Raw genomic sequence first — 19093 nt, forward strand, 5'->3', positions numbered from 1 at the left:
CACTCGGGGTGCTGCAAAAACAATAGGATGGGACCCAGGACCCTTTGAAATAAAGGGAGCCCCACATATCACCTGGGAGGTGAATTACCCGTACCATGCGAAAGATTTAGGACCCATGATAAAACAGACAGTCGAACAAGCTGATTCAAATAATCGACAGAAACAGACCCTGTCATGCGGCCGGACTATTCTGTTTTACCAGACACCAAGGGTTAACAGGGCACAATTGCGCCACCATGTGGGCAATGAAAAACCAGAATATGTTAATCCGCAAGTGTGGGCGGAGGATCCCACACAGGTAGGATGCGTTAAAATGATTCCTATTCATATTGCCCTGCAGGAAAATGTTGTATTACCCTCTATTCGACAATATCCACTAAAGCAACAGGCAATACCAAGCATTGACAAATTGATCGCTGGGTTGTTAAAACAAGGGATTTTGATTAAATGTCAGTCCCCGTGTAACACGCCGATACTGGCAGTTCCAAAGCCAGGCAAGCCAGACCAGTACAGATTAGTACAGGATTTGCGATCAATCAATGCCATTGTACAGCCACTGCACGCGCTAGTGCCCAATCCAGCTCATATTCTGGCTCAAGTTCCTGCAACAGCCAAAGTCTTTGCAGTAGTCGATCTTCAACACGCCTTTTTCGCCTTACCGCTAGACCCATCAAGTCAGTACCTTTTTGCCTTCACTTACAAGGGACAGCAATATACTTGGACCCGACTGCCACAAGGCTTCGTTAACTCCCCAACATTATTTTCTAGATGCTTACAGGAACAGTTACAGACATTGACTTTGAAACAAGGGTCTGCGCTAGTCCAGTATGTGGATGATCTGTTGATAGCCAGCCCTGATGAGCAGAGTAACCGAAAAGACACTGCCCAATTGCTAAATCACTTATCCTCGCTAGGGTACATAGTATCCCAGTCGAAAGTACTGGTGGGCCAACAGAGGGTTAAGTTTCTTGGAGTTATGCTCTCAGCAACCGAGCGGAGCCTAGAAAGAAGCAGGATTGAACCAATCTGTCAATTCCCTGTACCTCGCACTACAAAGGAGGTACGGCAGTGGATGGGAATGGTAAACTATTGCAGACAGTGGATCCCTAACATTGCTTTGGACACTAAATTATTAACGCCATACACCAGCATAGAGGGCGAATTTCAACTAGATTCTGATGCCTTGGGAGCATTTGAGAGATTAAAGGAAGCTTTGTCACAAGCACCCGCATTGGGGAGACCCTTGTATGACAGACCATTTCAGTTGTACTGTACTATCCTCGCTGATTGCTCGACTGCTGTTTTGACTCAAAAACATGGCGACAAGCATAGACCGGTGGCGTACTACTCTTCGAAGTTAGATCCAGTAGCACTAGGACATCCAGTTTGTACTCAGATTTTAACGGCCATTTACAATAGCCTACAGTCAGCTGCTAATCTGACTTTACAACAGGACATTACAGTATACAGTTCACACTCGGTAACTGCATTATTAGGACAGCTGCAGACTCAACATCTTACCATGGCTCGACAGAATAAGTATGAGATATATCTGCTTAATAATCCTAGACTGCGATTTAAACATTGTACTACTATCAACCCAGCATGTTTTCTCACAGAACCACCCATGGAACAGACTGATCCAGGACATGATTGTTTATCTTTAATTAAGGAAGACACTTCTGTCAGAGATGATCTATCTGATGTCCCAATAAAAGATCCGGACATAACTATGTACGTGGATGGGAGTGCCTCTATTGGTTCCTTTGGAGAGAAACTTTCTGGATATGCAATAGTGGACCAGGACGGTAAAACTGTCGAATCTGCTGCTTTTGAGTTTCCATATTCTGCCCAGCAAGCGGAGCTGTTTGCATTGATAAGAGCTTGTGTCCTCGGGAAAGACCAAAGGGTTAATGTCTATACAGATTCGAGATATGCTTTCGGGGTAGTTCACGACTTACATAAGAACATAAGAACATAAGAAATTGGAGCAGGAGTAGGCCAATCGGCCCCTCGAGCCTGCTCCGCCATTCAATAAGATCATGGCTGATCTGATCCCAACCACAAATCTAAAGAACACAAGAAGTCGGAGCAGGACCTGGCCACATAGCCCCTGGGCCCTCTCCGCCACCCACAGGGCATTGACCGATCCGAACTCAGCTTCATGTCCAATTTCCTGCCCGCTCCCCATAACCCCTAATTCCCTTTACTTCTAGGAAACTGTCTATTTCTGTTTTAAATTTATCTAATGATGTAGCTTCCACAGCTTCCTGGGGCAGCAAATTCCACAGACCTACCACCCTCTGAGTGAAGAAGTTTCTCCTCATCTCAGTTTTGAAAGAGCAGCCCCTTATTCTAAGATTATGCCCCCTAGTTCTAGTTTCACCCATCTTTGGGAACATCCTTACTGCATCCACCCGATCAAGACCCTTCACAATCTTATATGTTTCAATAAGATCGCCTCTCATTCTTCTGAACTCCAATGAGTAGAGTCCCAATCTACTCAACCTCTCCTCATATGTCCGCCCCCTCATCCACGGGATTAACCGAGTGAACCTTCTTTGTACTGCCTCGAGAGCAAGTATGTCTTTTCTTAAGTATGGAGACCAAAACTGTATGCAGTATTCCAGGTGCGGTCTCACCAATACCTTATATAACTGCAGCAATACCTCCTTGTTTTTATATTCTATCCCCCTAGCAATAAAAGCCAACATTCCGTTGGCTTTCTTGATCACCTGCTGCACCTGCATACCAACTTTTTGATTTTCTTGCACTAGGACCCCCAGATCCCTTTGTACTGCAGTACTTTCCAGTCTCTCGCCATTAAGAAAATAACTTGCTCTCTGATTTTTCCTGCCAAAGTGCATAACCTCACATTTTCCAATATTATATTGCATCTGCCAAATCTCCGCCCACTCACCCAGCCTGTCTATATCCCCTTGCAGGTTTTTTATGTCCTCCTCACTCTCTACTTTCCCTCCCATCTTTGTATCATCTGCAAATTTTGATATGTTGCACTCGGTCCCCTCCTCCAAATCGTTTATATAGATTGTAAAGAGTTGGGGACCCAGCACCGACCCCTGTGGAACACCACTGGTTACTGGTTGCCAGTCCGAAAATGAACCATTTATCCCAACTCTCTGCTTCCTGTTCGATAACCAATCCTCCACCCATGCCAGAATATTACCCCCAATCCCGTGATTTTTTATCTTAAGTAATAATCTTTTATGTGGCAAAAGATTATTACTTTGGACAGTTATGGAAAAACAGAGGGTTTCTGACTTCTGTAGGTACGCAGATTTCCCATCAGAAGTTAGTTTCAGATTTGTTACAAGCCCTTATGCTACCAAGACAGATCTCGGTTATAAAATGCCCCACCCACACGACAGGACAGACCCCAGTAGATATAGGGAATAGATATGCTGATCAGGAAGCTAAGGAAGCGTCCCAGACACAGAGAGTGGTTGTCCCTAGAATGATGAGTCAGACTAAAAGCTCAAAACAGAGCAAGTCTCCCTCTGAAAAGCCAATGCCAACCATCCAAGACGTCATTAAATTACAGGAGGACGCTCCTGACTGTGATAAACAATTGTGGAAACAACTTGGTTGTACTTATGACTGTGTATCTAAATTATGGGTTACCCCTGTGGGGCAGACCTGTATGTCAGATAAATTAGCAGTATGGGTTATTGAATGTGTACACTTTGCAACTCATTGTGGTGCCAAAGCTGTTAGTGGTACGCTGCTGGCCACTTGGTGGCATCCTAGGTTGCAAGCCCTAGCCCAGAGCATCAGCAGTCGCTGTCTCATTTGTCAACAATACAACCCTGGGAAGGGAGTGCCTTGCGAATGGGGAAAGACCCCTTTGCCGGAAGGTCCCTTTGAGACCCTCCAGATGGACTACATTGAGTTGGAAAGATGTCAGGGTTATAAATATGTCCTAGTTATTGTTGATGTATTTAGTAAATGGATAGAGGCCTATCCGACAACAGATAACAAAGCCTCCACTGTTGTAAAAGTTCTGATGAAAGAGATCATCCCTAGATACGGAATCCCAAATCAATTGAGTTCAGATAACGGCCCTCATTTTGTGGGTCAGGTGAACAAGGAATTCTGCACCCAAATGGGCATTAAACAACAGTTACACTGTGCCTACAGGCCACAGGCCGCTGGGTTGGTCGAACGAGCTAATCAGACTTTGAAAAATAAACTGGCTAAACTGCAGGCAGAGACTGGTACTACTTGGCTTAAACTTCTTCCTATAGCCTTATTTCAGATACGTACTACTCCGGCTGGGGTAGCATGGTTAAGTCCTGCTGAAATTATATACGGGAGACCCCTCAAGACCCCGTGGAATCAAAACGTTCCGAAAACTGTTCACTTTCACCACATGACGACAGAAATGACTAACTATATTTTGTCATTAACTAAGGTATTGAGAAGCCTCCACTCTCGGGTACGAGCTGCCTACATCGAACTTCCTCCTATCGCCAGTCCATCTAAAATTGAACCGGGAACGTACGTGTTAATCAGGAATTGGGCAAGGAAAGGACTGGAACCTCGTTGGAAGGGGCCCTATCAGGTTCTACTCACCACCCCTACCGCTGTGAAGGTAGAGGGGAAGAGTGCTTGGGTTCACCTCCACCACTGTAAAACTATCAGTTCCACGTCTCAAACTTAAAATGCTAACTTTTCTTTTCTTCTAAGAAATCTTCCCTATATAGGTATCGTGACCAGTTATGAAAGTCTTCCCTTGGATCTTCTGCCTTGAACTCTTGCTGACCCTGGGAGTAACCAAAGAGAGAACATGTCGACGGGACCAGCCTAAGCGTATACACCACTTATGCAAAGGAGACGTACTTCGATGCAACGATAATGACCCAGATGGATTCGGAAGGTGGAACATCACCCGGATAGATGGATGTGCCGGGCTCCTGAGGCAGCCCCACCGCTCGATAGAGTTTGGAATATCGCATGGAGGAATACCTTGTTATTGGACTGAGTGCAAATATGATTATGTTTGTAAACGTGAAGGGGAAAAGACCTCTGAGTTGTGTGAACAAGAGAGAGATACACAGAGGTACGATCGGTACCTGAGATTTAACCAAGGGAGAAAGCGTAATGGGTTAGCCCCCATAGAGATTTTTAACTATCCAAGATTAGTGGGTTCTCTGCTACAGAGACGTAAGAGAGATCTCCAACTCCAAAAGCGCGAACTGCACGTTAACACCTTCCTGTACATGAGTTATGTGTATGCCAAACGGCAGGGTATCTCTAGCTGTTGGGTGTGTTCTCACATTCCTATCCATTCCAAGGGAGGTATCCCTTTAAAGCCGATTCCCTTTATGTCCCATGAATCTGCGGAATGGGTCATTAGACGAAACAATTCGGGAAATGCGATAGGAACCCCGGAAACAATAGAATGGGCATCAGCGGGGTATAGTCTTAATGAGTTTAGAGGATGGTACCAGCCTAATTACAATCAAGCCCATAAGCCCCCGTTCTTGCTCTTGACCAATACGTCTAGACCAAACGGGACGATATGTTGGAATAAGAATGCCCCAAATAATGGCCCTTTTATGGGACATAGTGATTGCAGCACCACCCACTATTGGCTACCGCCCATAGTCAACCTGACTACCCAGGGCATGTTCCAGGGCCAATGGGCCCCAACGCTTAATAAAACCAGTGGGTTGCTGTGGAATCACCTTGACTCTCAGCCTCTTATATATATGGCTAAAGAGGGAAATTTAACTGCATATAATGGTACGTATTTCATATGCGGCCATAAGGCATACCCATGGTTGCCTCAGAACTGGATCGGGTCCTGTTATTTAGGATATGTAGTACCCCATGTTCATCACTTGCCTTCCCTAGCGGATCATTACCAATATAGGTCTAAAAGGGAAATTACAGAAACGGAGCGATATTTCGCTATTTTGTTCCCTGGGTATGGGGTAGCCAGGACAATTAAGGAAATTCGGCAGATGGCTTCGGTATTAGAAGAAGTAGCTAATGACACCGCAGTGGCACTGAAGGATACAAATGCAGAAATGATAGCCATTCGGACAATGGCCTTGCAGAATCGCATGGCTTTAGACTACCTGTTAGCCGCAAAAGGGGGAACCTGTGCACTGATTGGATCAGAATGCTGCACCTACATACCAGATAACTCAGAAAATATAACTAATCTGGCTGAGCATATACAGAAAGCCGTAACAAAATTACACCAAACCCTGGGAGAAGGTTGGTTAGAATGGCTTCTCAGTGGCTCATGGGGATCGTACTTGATGCATGGATTAGTTATTCTAATTGTAGCAATACTTACTTTTGGCCTGATCATTGCTTGCGTTAAAATCTGCTGTAAGGCAGCAATGGAACAAATTCGTGTATGAGACTCTGCTTAGGCAGAACTGATGAGTGAACAAGGGTTGGTTATCATTAAATGATAAAAGGGGGGAATGAGAATCCCTACGTGGTCAGTTTTTAGTAAAATATTAAAATGCCTACGTGGCAAAGAAGCAGAATGCAAAATGGTTAGAAAGGGTTAATTAGTTAGTAACTGAGATTGATACAGGTGGCCTGGCCCTCCTGCTGGGCCATATGTTTGCTTAGTCAGCAGGCCTGCATTGTCTTATCAATGATAGGTCTTTGATGTGAGTCAAGGACTGGTCTGAATGTCTCCATGTTTATGGCAGATCAATATAGGTAACGAGCTTAGCCAAAGTTGAAAGACATTCCAGGTTGGGAGATAAGGAACAGAAGGAACAGGGAAGAACATTCCAAGTTGGAAGGTGAGGAAGTATCCCCTTTGATGTCTAATAGCAACATGGTCAGCACATGGATTGTCTATGATTGGCCGGAAATAATGTAACCCCGCATGGCAACCTGTGCCCGGCTTATGATTGGTGTTGACTCTTGTGTTAATGATGTTCCAACCCCTATGGATTTGTATAAAGGTATGAGTCTTTGTCTTTGTCTTTGTCTCCTTATTCTGTTAGAATCGTTCGGATTCTCTCAGGAATCTGAATTGAAGCTACAGACTAAGATCTGCTATTAAAGTTGTTTGAACTTTACGGTGTACTCGAATCAGTTCTTGCTGAACCAGACTGAGGGGAAAGAATCCGGTTCGTCAGGGGGAGACCCTCACTCATTGCAGGAGGCCATTCTGTCACTTTGGACAAAGTTTGGCCTCCACCACCCTCCTCCTAACAATCAAATTCACAAACTTGCACACTTACCCCGGGGTCCAGACACATGTACCTACCTTGCGGACCCCTCAGATGTACATCTTCCGGATGGGGGCCTCCATGGCTGCAGTCATGACCTCCTCGGAGGGCGAACAGCCTCACCAGCCTCGCCGGCCACCTCTGACATGTGGAGCTCCACAACACAGTGCTGTGACACATCCACCTGCACAGCAGGAGGGACGCCAACCGCAGAGAGAGATGCGTCGCAGAGGGCACTACCCTCGCCACAGGGTCCACAGACCAAGGCTCAGCTTCCTGGACCTCTCTGAGCAGCAGTGCACATGGAGGCTCAGAGTCACTCGACATGTAGTCGTGGACATCTGCAGCCTCCTTCATGCCGAGCTGCTCCCAAGCACCATCTTCTTACCTGTCGCTGTCAAAGTCACCACTGCCCTCAACAACTTCTCCTCCGCATCCTTCCAGGGTGCCACCGGGGACATTGCCGACGTCTCTCAGTCGTCTGCACAAAACAGTCCTGCAAATACACCTACACCCACCCTGCAGTGACACAATGGGTGGCATCAGGTGTGGGTCTTCATTGTGATCCTCAGGAAAGGGCATTATTGCACAAACCAGACAAGATTCGCAAAGACGTGGCAGTAGTGGTAACAATATAATATATTTAATTTCTGACCAACTCACATCATAAGTAAAAACCATGACAAACCCTCAAACTCCCTTGTGCATCCCCTTCATGCTCACCACACGTTTGCCTTACGCTTCCTACTGCACATATGTGATGCATGCCCTGTGGCTGCAGCACAGGTAGTGGCAGGGTGAGTGAGGCTGACTGTGAAAGAGATGCATGAGAGGGTGAGTATGAGATAGAGCCATGAGATTGTATGAGGATTGGGTTGAGTGGTAGTGGCGGGATGAGTACTGGCGAGGTGAGTAAGTGCAGGTAAGATGAGGATGAGGTTTGAGTGGGTGTGAGGGGTGATGTGACAGAGTAGTGTTGGCAGTGCAGAAGGAGATGTGGGGTGGGGGCGGTGATGTAGCAGACGGAGTGTAGGGGAATAAGTAAGTGTACTCACTTTGGCTGACCTACTTAGATCATTGCAGCACCTCCTGCAGTGTATGCAGGTGCGTGATATGTTGGTGGTGCAGGTGACCTCCTCTGCCACCTCGAACCAGGCCTTCTTGGTGGCAGAGGCAGGCCGCTTCCTCCCGCCCGCCGGGGGGAAGATCTCTGTCCTCCCCCTCACCCCATCCAATGATACCTGGAGTGAGGCATCATTAACCTGGGAGCAGCCTTCCCCCTGGGCTGCTCCATGCTGTATTTTTTCCTATTTGTTGCAGCATCAGTCAGTGGAGGACTGCCCCTTTAAATAGAGCTCCTCCAGCTGACAGACCTTACTGCGCATGCGCAGTCCGCCCGACGTGCAGCTCAGCAGTGGGGAACCCGGAAGACCAGGTAAGTGCATCCAATTAGGCTGCGATCGCGCGCGGGGCAGACTGATTTTGCCAGGCGCGTTACCCACGCGCCCAGTCGCCCCCCGGTAATATCGAGCCCATGGTGCGGGGTGGGCTTCAGATTCTTGGGGCATTGGGACCAGTTCTGGGGCAGGAGGGTCCTGTTCAAGATGGATGGGTTCCACCTCAGCAGAGCTGGGACCAATGTCCTCACGTGAAGCTTCACTAGTACTGTGGGGGGTGGGTTTAAATTAATTTGGCAGGGGGATAGGCACCAGGATATAGCATTAGAAAAGGGAAACAAGGTGCACAAAGGATTGGGAGAGACAGGTAGCACTAGAGTAAGAAGTAGTGCAGTATTAGGTGGGATCAGACTGAGAGAGAATTCGAGAAGATCTAAGATAGGTTTGCAGTGCATGTGTGTAAACGCACGATGTGTGATAAACAAGGCTTGAGAGCTGCAGGTTCAATTAGCCACATGGGAATATGATGCTGTGACGATAACGGAGACCTGGCTCAAAAAAGGGCAAATTTGTTTTCCTAATTGCATTTCTTCTGAAATATTATTAGTTGGGATTTTCCTCATCAGTTCGATCACTGATGGAGATACAGTGCAATGTGGGCTACCACTTTCCACTGTCACTGGGCAGTTCCTTGGAAATAGGACCCAAGAAATTTGTCAGGGTCAAGTTAATTAAAATATTTTGGATGCGCTTCTGGTGGTATTTGGACCTGCAATTAGGAGCTTGCCACTTGGGGAGCAAGCAGGAAATTATGCGCTGCTGCAGGATTTAATAAGCCAGGCATCTTCAGGATCACTTTGCGTTGCAGAAAGCTTTCTGACAATGGCACAGAGGGTGGTCCTGCACAGAGAGCCACGAAACTTTAATGGCAGCCGCAGAGATCCTATTGCAGAAAACGAGCATCCTTTGTCACAATATTATACAAAAAAGCAAATATTCCACCCTATAAGTCTATATTCTTGCTCAAAACTATTGGTCAAGATTCTTTTATTTATTTGTTCCCAGGATGTAGGTACTCTGGCAAGGCCACATTTTTGCCCATCCTTAATTGGCCTGAGAAAGTGATGATGGGACTTCTCCTTGAACTACTGCTGTCCTTCTGGTGATGATCCTCCCACAATGGTGTTGGGGTCAAAATTCTGGAATTCTCTACCTGTGTCAATAAAGGAATCGCAGTATAATTCCAAATCAGAATGCTGAATGACATGGAAGGGCACTTGGAGGTGATGGTGTTCCCATGACGTTGCTCATCTTGTCCTTCTCAGTGGTGAAAGTCATGAGGTAGGAGGTTCTGTCAAAGTAAGCCTGGCAAGTTGCTGTAGATAGCACATAATGCAACCACTATGCAGTGGTGGTGAAGGGGGTACACATTCACTTCAATGGCAGGGGTGCCAATCAAGTACACTGCTTTGTCCTGGATTGTGTCAAGCTTCTTGAGTGTTGTTATGGCTGCACCCATCCACACGTGTGCTGAGTATTACATCAAACTCCTGAGTTGAGCCATGTAGACGATGGACGGACATTGAGGGGTCAGAGGGTGAGCCACCCATCCCAGAATACCATCTTCTGCCTTGCTTTTGTAGCCACAGTGTTGATATGGCTGTTCCAGTTAAGCTTCTGGTCAATGGTGACCCCTGGGCTGCTGATGATAGGAGACTAGGAGTTGTGGTGCCTTGATGGTCAGGGGGGAGGTTTTTGGGCTTTCTCTTCTTTTAAACGGTCACTGCCTGGCCCTTATTTTTTTTTATTCGTTCATGGGATATGGGCGTCACTGGCAAGGCCGGCATTTATTGCCCATCCCTAATTGCCCTTGAGAAGGTGGTGGTGAGCCGCCTTCTTGAACCGCTGCAGTCCGTGTGGTGACGGTTCTCCCACAGTGCTGTTAGGAAGGGAGTTCCAGGATTTTGACCCAGCGACGATGAAGGAACGGCGATATATTTCCAAGTCAGGATGGTGTGTGACTTGGAAGGGAACGTGCACGTGGTGTTGTTCCCATGTGCCTGCTGCTCTTGTCCTTCAAGGTGGTAGAGGTCGCGGGTTTGGGAGTTGCTGCCGTGCATCCTGTGGATGGTGCCACAGTGCGCCGGTGGTGAAGGGAGTGAATGTTTAGGGTGGTGGATGGGGTGCCAATCAAGCGGGCTGCTTTATCTTGGATGGTGTTGAGCTTCTTGAGTGTTGTTGGAGCTGCACTCATCCAAGCAAGTGGAGAATATTCCATCACACTCCTGACTTGTGCCTTGTAGATGGTGGAAAGGCTTTGGGGAGTCAGGAGGTGAGTCACTCGCCGCAGAATACCCAGCCTCTGACCTGCTCTCGTAGCCACAGTATTTATATGGCTGGTCCAGTTAAGTTTCTGGTCAATGGTGACCCCCAGGATGTTGATGGTGGGGGATTCGGCGATGGTAATGCCGTTGAATGTCAAGGGGAGGTGGTTATACTCTCTCTTGTTGGAGATGGTCATTACCTGGCACTTATCTGGCACGAATGTTACTTGCCACTTATGAGCCCAAGCCTGGATGTTGTCCAGGTCTTGCTGCATGCTTCATTATTTGAGGGGTTGCGAATGGAACTGAACACTGTGCAATCAGCGAACATCCCCATTTCTGACCTTATGATGGAGAGAAGGTCATTGATGAAGCAGCTGAAGATGGTTGGGCCTAGGACACTGCCCTGAGGAACTCCTGCAGCAATGTCCTGGGGCTGAGATGATTGGCGTCCAACAACCACTACCATCTTCCTTTGTGCTGGGTATGACTCCAGCCACTGGAGAGTTTTCCCCCTGATTCCCATTGACTTCAATTTTACTAGGGCTCCTTGGTGCCACACTCGGTCAAATGCTGCCTTGATGTCAAGGGCAGTCACTCTCACTTCACCCAAATGTAATCTGTCACTTGCCAGTCCAAGCATGGATGTTGTCCAGGACCTGATATGGACTGCTTTGTTATCAGTGGAGTTGTGAGCACTGCAGAATCTTGGCAAACAGTCTCATTTCTGACGTTATGACAGAGGACGCTGCCTTGAGGAACTCCAGCAGTGATGTTCTGGGCTGCAATGACTAGCTTCGAGCAACTGTAACTATTTTCCTTTGTGTCTGGTATGACTCCAGCCACTGGAAGGGTTTCCCCTTGACCCCCATTGACCTTAGTTTTCTTGGGGTTCCTTGGTGCCATACTTGATCAAATGCAGCCTTGATATTAAGAGCAGGTAATTTTGCCTCTCCTCCAGCTTTGAATTCTTGAGTCCATATCTGGATCAAGGCTATGATGAGATAACCCTGTGAAGTAGCTTCAGTGGGTTCATAACTCATTCTAAGGTATATCTGGTGCTGCTCTTTGCACACCCTTCTACATTATTGAACCAGAGTTTGTCTCCTGGCTTGATGGTGATAATGGAGTCAGGCATGTGCCGGCCCATGAGATTACAGATTGTGGTGGGATACAGTTCTGCTGCTAATGATGGTTCACAGTGCCTCATGGCTTCTAGATCTGTCCTTAGTGTATCCCACTTAGTATGGTGGTAGTGCTGCTCTGTTAAGACAAGACTTTATCTACACAAAGACTGTGTGGTGGTCACTCCTGCCAATGCTACTGTAGACAGTCATATCTACGACAAGTAGGTTGATAAGGACCAGGTGAAACAGGTTATTCCGTTGCATTGGTTCCCTCACCACCTGATACAGGCTCCAGTCTGGCAGCTATATCCTTCAGGACTCGACCAGCTTGGTCAGTGGTGGCACTACTGAGCCACTCTAGCTGATGACACTGAAGTCCCCCACCTAGAGTATATTTTGTGTCCTTGTTCAACATGAAGAAATATTGATTTGTCAGTTGAGGAAGGGGCAGTGGGTGGAATGAGCAGGAAGTTTTCTTGGCTTTATTTGGCCACTAAACTGGATGCAGTCACCTTTGGTCTATTCAGTCTATGCTGTCTGAACAGGCTTTATTCAAGAGACAATTCAACATGGTATATAACTGCAACTGCATCAGCTCCTCAGCCCTAGATGTGGAGAAAGTACATGATTGGATGGAGTGAAGATTTCTTCTCATTGTACTTGAGTGAATAGCCCTCAGCAACATATCTAGGAAGTAGATTAAAATCCTATGCTAGAATCCCACATCCACCATGTGCACCAATGCCTTCACGTCCCCTGCATTCTCCTACCAAAGGGGGACCAGACAAGGCTATCCCAAATCCACCTTCCCATTTGCTCTGGCATTTAACCCCCTTGTTGTAGTGAGCATCATCGCAAGTGCAGACATCCATAGAGTATAGGCTGGACAAGCCAAGCACAAAATATTACAGTATGCTAATGACATCATATTTTATCGCTCCCCAATATCTTTCAGAAGATGAAGCACCTTGTTGGAATCTCAGGACATAAAATTGAATATCACCAAATGAAGTGTACATCATTAGCCTAGAAATTGGGCTGGATAGCGCCTATTTTTCAGGTGCTACAGGCCTCCTATGTCCCCAAAATGGTGGGCAGGAAGCGCCAACGCACTTCTGATCCTAAGCGCACTGCCCGCCATAATGGGTAAGGACAAACAAGAGGCGTCTTTTACCCATGCCTGAAGCAGGCCTTAGGCCCTTTTCATATGTAAATAAGGGGCCTAACACCTGCTTGAGGTCCCTGCTGCCCGTTAGGTAAGCTGAGATGCTAGCAGCGGCCCGATCTTTCACCACTCATCTTGGGCTCCTCCTGCAGTGCTGCTCCTATGCGAATGAGGCCCGAGGCCCAATATCTGGGGCTCCTCAGTCCTCACCGTTCGTGCACAGGATAAGTATCCTACCCAGGGCTCCCAAATTTCTAGACCACCATGTAGAATATCCCTACACATAATCACGGTCTAACTTGAAATAATGATGTGGAGATGCCGGTGATGGACTGGGGTTGACAACTGTAAACAATTTTACAATACCAAGTTATAGTCCAGCAATTTTATTTGAAATTCACAAGCTTTCGGAGGCTTCCTCCTTCCTCAGGTGAATGCTGTGGAAATGAAATCCTCGAACCTCTCACATTTATAAATCACAGAACAATACCTGGTGATTACAGACATTCTTTCCAACTGCCCGTTGCCAAGGCAATCAGTGTGCAGACAGACAGGTGTTACCTACAAGGTCTCCGAATATACAAACCACCAAAAAAAGAGATAGAGAGGCAGAAACATGGAAAAGACAGCAAATGACCCGTTATATTAAAGACAGATAACATTTGTTCGCTGGTGGGGTAACGTGTAGCGTGACATGAACCCAAGATCCCGGTTGAGGCCGTCCTCATGGTTGCGGAACTTGGCTATCAATTTCTGCTCAACGATTTTGCGTTGTCGTGTGTCTCGAAGGCCGCCTTGGAGTACGCTTACCCGCACTTACCTTATTTAACTTGAAATAAGTAGGGGTAATAGTAACTCCCAAAATCACTGACCTATATAAAAGAAACAAATCCCGCCCCCCCACCCCCACCCATATCTTAGCCAGCATAGACATTAACCTGCAATAAATAAACAACCTGTTAATATTGCTGCTTGGAATAGTAATCACAATAACAAGCAACGTAACCGCCACCCCCCCGCCAACCTCCTTTTTCAGATGCTGCCTGTCAGGATAGTGCCCTATACCTTAGAGATCTTAACAAACATATCTCCAGGTTCCTATGTGCGGCCAAGAAACCACAATACTTCTTAGATGCCTCTAGATCCCCAAGCAATCTAAGGCACTACAATTCACTGGGCCAGCTCTGAAAATCATGGATATCAGAAGATTGGGAGCATTTTAGAATATTGTTAAAGAAAGGGAAAATAGAATATGAGAGTAAACTAGCGAGAAACATAAAAACGCACTGTAAAAGCTTCTATAGGTATGTAGAAAGGAAAAGACTGGCAAAGGCAAATGTGGGTTCCTTACAGACAGAGATGGGAGAATTTATAATGAGGAATAAGGAAATGGCAGAGAAATTAAACAGATACTTTGTGTCTGTCTTCATGGAAGAAGACAATAAACCTCCCAGAAATACTAGAGAATCAAGGGTCTGGCAAGAATGAGGAACTGAAAGAAATTAGTATTAGTAAAAAATAGTACTGAGAAATTAATGGGACTGAAAGTCGATAGATCCCAAGGAGCTGATTATCTACATCCCAGGATTTTGAAAGAGGTGAAAGTGATAGTGGATGCATTGGTTGTCACCTTCCAAAATTCTATAGATTCTGGAATGGTTCCTGCGGATTGTTGGGTAGCAAATGTAACCCCACTATTTAAGAAAGGAGGGAGAGAGAAAACAGGGAACTACAGACCTGTTGGCCTGACATCAGTAGTAGGGAAAATGCTAGAATCTATTATAAAGGATGTGATAACAGGACAATTAGAAAATAATAACAGGATTTGGCAGAGTCAACATGGATTTATGAAAGGGAAATCATGTTTGGCAAACCTATTGGAGTTCTTTGAGGATGTAACTAGTAGAATAGATAAGGGGGGGGGGGGAAATCAGTGGATGTGGTGTATTTGGATTTTCAGAAGGCTTTGATAAGGTCCCACACAGGAGGTTGGTGAACAAAGTTAGAGCACATGGAATTGGGGATAATATATTGGCATGGATTGAGAATTGGTTAACAGACAGAAAACAGAGAGTAGGAATAAACAGGTCTTTTTCAGGTTGGCAGACTGTGACTAGTGGGGTACTGCAGGGATCGGTGCTTGGGCCCCAGCTATTCACAATCTAACTCAATGATTTGGATGAGGGGACCAAATGTAATATTTCCAAGTTTGCTGATGACAAAAAACTAGGTGGGAATGTGAGTTGTGAGGAGGATGCAAAGAGGCTTCAAGGGGATATAGACAGGCTAAGTGAGTGGGCAAGAACATGGCAGGTGGAATATAATGTGGAACAATGTGAAGTTATCCACTTTGGTAGGAAAAGCAGAAATGCAGAGTATTTTTTAAATGGTGAGAGATTGGGAAATGTTGATGTTCAAAGGGACCTGGGTGTCCTTATACATGAGTCACTGAAAGCTAACATGCAGGTGCAGCAAGCAATTAGGAAGGCAAATGGTATGTTCGCCTTTATTACAAGAGGATTTGAGTACAGGAGTAAAGATGTCTTTACTGCAATTACATAGGGCCTTGGTGAGACCACATCTGGAATATTGTGTACCATTTTGGTCTCCTTACCCAAGAAAGGATATACCTGCCATAGAGGGAGTGCAACAAAGGTTCACCAGACTGATTCCTGGGATGGTGGGATTGTCGTATGAGGAGAGTTTGAGTAGACTAGGCCTGTATTCTCTAGAGTTTAGAAGAATGAGAGGTGATCTCATTGAAACGTACAAAATTCTTACAGGGCTCGACAGGATAGATGCAAGGAAGATGTTTCCCCTGACTGGGGAGTCTAGAACCAGGGGTCACAGTCTCAGAATAAGGGGTAGGCCATTTAGGACTGAGACGAGGAGAAATTTCTTCACTCAGAGGGTGGTGAATCTTTGGAATTCTCTACCCCAGAGGGCTGTAGTGGCTCAGTCATTGAGTACATTCAAAACAGAGATCGATAGATTTCTGGATATTAAAGGCATCAAGGGATATGGGGATGGTGCAGGAATATGGCATTGAGGTAGAAGATCAGCCGTGATCTTGTTGAATGGCGGAGCAGGCTTGAGGGGCCAGATGGCCTACTCCTGCTCCTATTTCTTATGTTCTTATGAAGGTCTCCCAGACAACTTCCCTAGATGGCCCCCTTATGCTGGACCCTAGAAAAGGCTGACAGGGGTCTGGCACTATCAGCCTGGAAAGAGGATTTTTTAATGTATTGGCCCTTTCTTCAATCTGGTGCAATGGTGAACTCACAGATGCATTCATCATAAGTGGGTTCCCAACTTGACATAAGAAAGGCATCACCAGGCTGGCCAGCTCCTCTGCCTTTCTCCTATAAAAACAATGCAAAAAGGTGAGAATTACCTTCGATTACCATGATTCAGTAGGTCTGAATTGTGAACATGCATTCCGCAATGAGTGTGATGACAGGTATATGCATTAAGCATACATCTGTAAGTGAAGGAACACTTCCAATTGAAGGCCGGGGTTATAAAGAGCACGATGCAGCCTCCTTGGCATTGATGGCAAGCAACTCAGATACTTTGAAACTATTCAGAGGAGGTTGCTGTAAAGTAAGTGGCTGACATGCTTAGTACAATATATCCTTGGAAGATGTGGCTGACTCCTCTTAGCTTGCCTACCATGGTAAAATGATTAAACCTTTTCTTGCACTGAGTTGTCATGCGTTGTCGTATTGGCAGTCACTGCCTTGGCCACTTCCTGCCACAACTGTAGTGCTCCTCTCCTTGGGAGCATGCATCACTCAAACTCAAACGTTACCTCTCTCCTCTGCCTAATTTCTTGTGGAAATACTTCAAACGCTGATTTCGTACTGTCATAATCTATGATTCATCGCTGAATCACAGGGCTCTGTGTCAACTTGCAGAGTTCACAAACATTTGTTAATTGGATATGCTTTTAAACTACTGTCCAAACAATAATGGGCTTTGCGTCTCCTTTAAGCTACAACAGGCCTTTATATCCTGCAGTAGCACACTAGTTCCCGACCCCTATATGGCAAGCTCCCAATCGGGAGCATGCCGTGAAAACTTCAATTAGACTGACCGCGAAAACTAGAGCCCATTTTCCATCAGGCAGGTGCAAATCATGCTCAGCCATACTTCTGCACAGGATTTTGCCCAAGCAAAAAGTATAGATATTCCCCTGATATAGCCAAACCAAAGGATTCTGATCCCATATGATCCCATTATTCCATGCCAATGTATTCTTCTCTCAATATCATGTAACTTAACAAATATATGTATGAATTGGAAAATAAAAAGAAATGGTAGTATGCTGACAAGATGTTCTATCTTAGGTGAAGTTACAAAGCCCATAAAAGAAATGCCTGGAACTTTTTCTGACACTATTTGGAGTGTCAATACACTTTTATACAAAATAAAGACCCCAAAATTGTTATACCGTAGCTTAAAGGAACACAAACTTTGTAAAAATCTGTTTGCCAAAAATTGCTATGCAATTTGCATCAAAACGTCACTATTATGAAAACATCATTCTGATATTTGTGCATCATGTCATGAAAATATCATACAGCTTTTGACTCTTGCAAAAAAACTTCTCAAACAGCAGCAAAACACAGAATAAATGTTAAATGATTTGGAAAATCTTCTGATGCATTACAGAAAAATTGAATGACATCATAATATGCCTTGCATGAATTAATTTATTACATGCTATTAAAGAAGATAGTCGACTTACATTTTTGACTAGATGGAAATGAAAGTGAACAACAGAGTCCATTATGTGTCTTTGAGCTGAGTGAAATAAAAAAATTCAATTTAAAGAGATTTAGTTTAATCATCTTAAAAATGTAGAAAATTACTGAACATCAAGTTTACCTTGAAAGAAAAAAGTTTATCTAATAAACTTTTCAGTGGGCAACATTGTTTAGAAAAGTTCTATGATTGCGTACATAATAATAATTGCAAGGTGATTTTTTACAATCCATTAATAACAGGCTGATAGTTTCTAATAGTTCTACATGGGTTTTTAAAATTAATTTGAACTATATTTAAAAAGATCACTTGGATGGATTGAGGAATGGATCCATGGTGGGCTTTCTCATGTGCCTTTAGAATGATATCTGCGCCTTGAGATACCTTCATTTCATATTTGTTTGCCACTTCAGCCTTGGCAGAGGCTGCCGATTGGTTGAGATGCTTTTTAAGGGCTTTCTGAAATTTTGTCCTCTTATTATGGCATTCCCCTTCAACTGACCCCATCCCTTTAAATTTGACAATGTAATTTTTCTCTCTAGGCCCTGAATTTCCACAAGGTACTCCCAATTTCTTGACATAACATCGGCAGAAGATTGGCAGAACCCCACTACGCGTCGAGGTTATCGGGGCGGGGGGGCACAAGGAGGATGCTGAACATAGTGGCTAGGAAATTACTTGGATTTATAGTGAGTTCCAATGATATAGAATCATACAATGGTTACAGCACAGATGGAGGCCTTTTGGCTCATTGAGCCCAGGCTGGCTCTTTGTAAAAGCAATCCAGTTAGTCTCATTCCCCCACTCTTTCCCTGTCGCCCTGAACATTTTTTCCCTTCAAGTATTTATCCAATTCCTTTTTGAAAGGCACAATTGAATCTGCTTCCATCACCCTTTCAGGCAGCACGTTCCAGATTATAACTACTTGATGTGTAAAAAAGTTTTTCCTCATGTCGCTTTTGGTTCTTTTGCCAATCACCTTAAATCTGTGTCCTCTGGTTCTCGACCCTTCTGCCAACGGGGACAGTTTCTCTTTATTTACATTATCTAATCCCTTCATGACTTTGAACACTTCTATCAAATC

At 45.2% G+C, this 19093-nt stretch overlaps 1 protein-coding gene across 7 annotated transcripts in view; it reads right to left on the reverse strand.

Moving 5' to 3' along the window:
- Positions 1-19093, reverse strand: part of si:ch211-171b20.3 (uncharacterized) — a 152291-nt gene that overhangs the window by 12714 nt on the left and 120484 nt on the right. For 6 of the 7 annotated variants that reach the window (XM_067980442.1, XM_067980450.1, XM_067980455.1 and 3 more), the window contains one exon: positions 17993-18048. The exons of the other annotated variant lie outside the window; for it this stretch is intronic. In XM_067980442.1, coding sequence (XP_067836543.1) covers positions 17993-18048 — 56 coding nt within the window. The remainder of the gene's footprint in view (positions 1-17992; positions 18049-19093) is intronic. 7 annotated transcript variants of the gene reach the window in all.

The sequence above is a fragment of the Heptranchias perlo genome, chromosome 3 (genome assembly GCF_035084215.1).
Source record: "Heptranchias perlo isolate sHepPer1 chromosome 3, sHepPer1.hap1, whole genome shotgun sequence".
NCBI lineage: Eukaryota > Metazoa > Chordata > Chondrichthyes > Hexanchiformes > Hexanchidae > Heptranchias > Heptranchias perlo.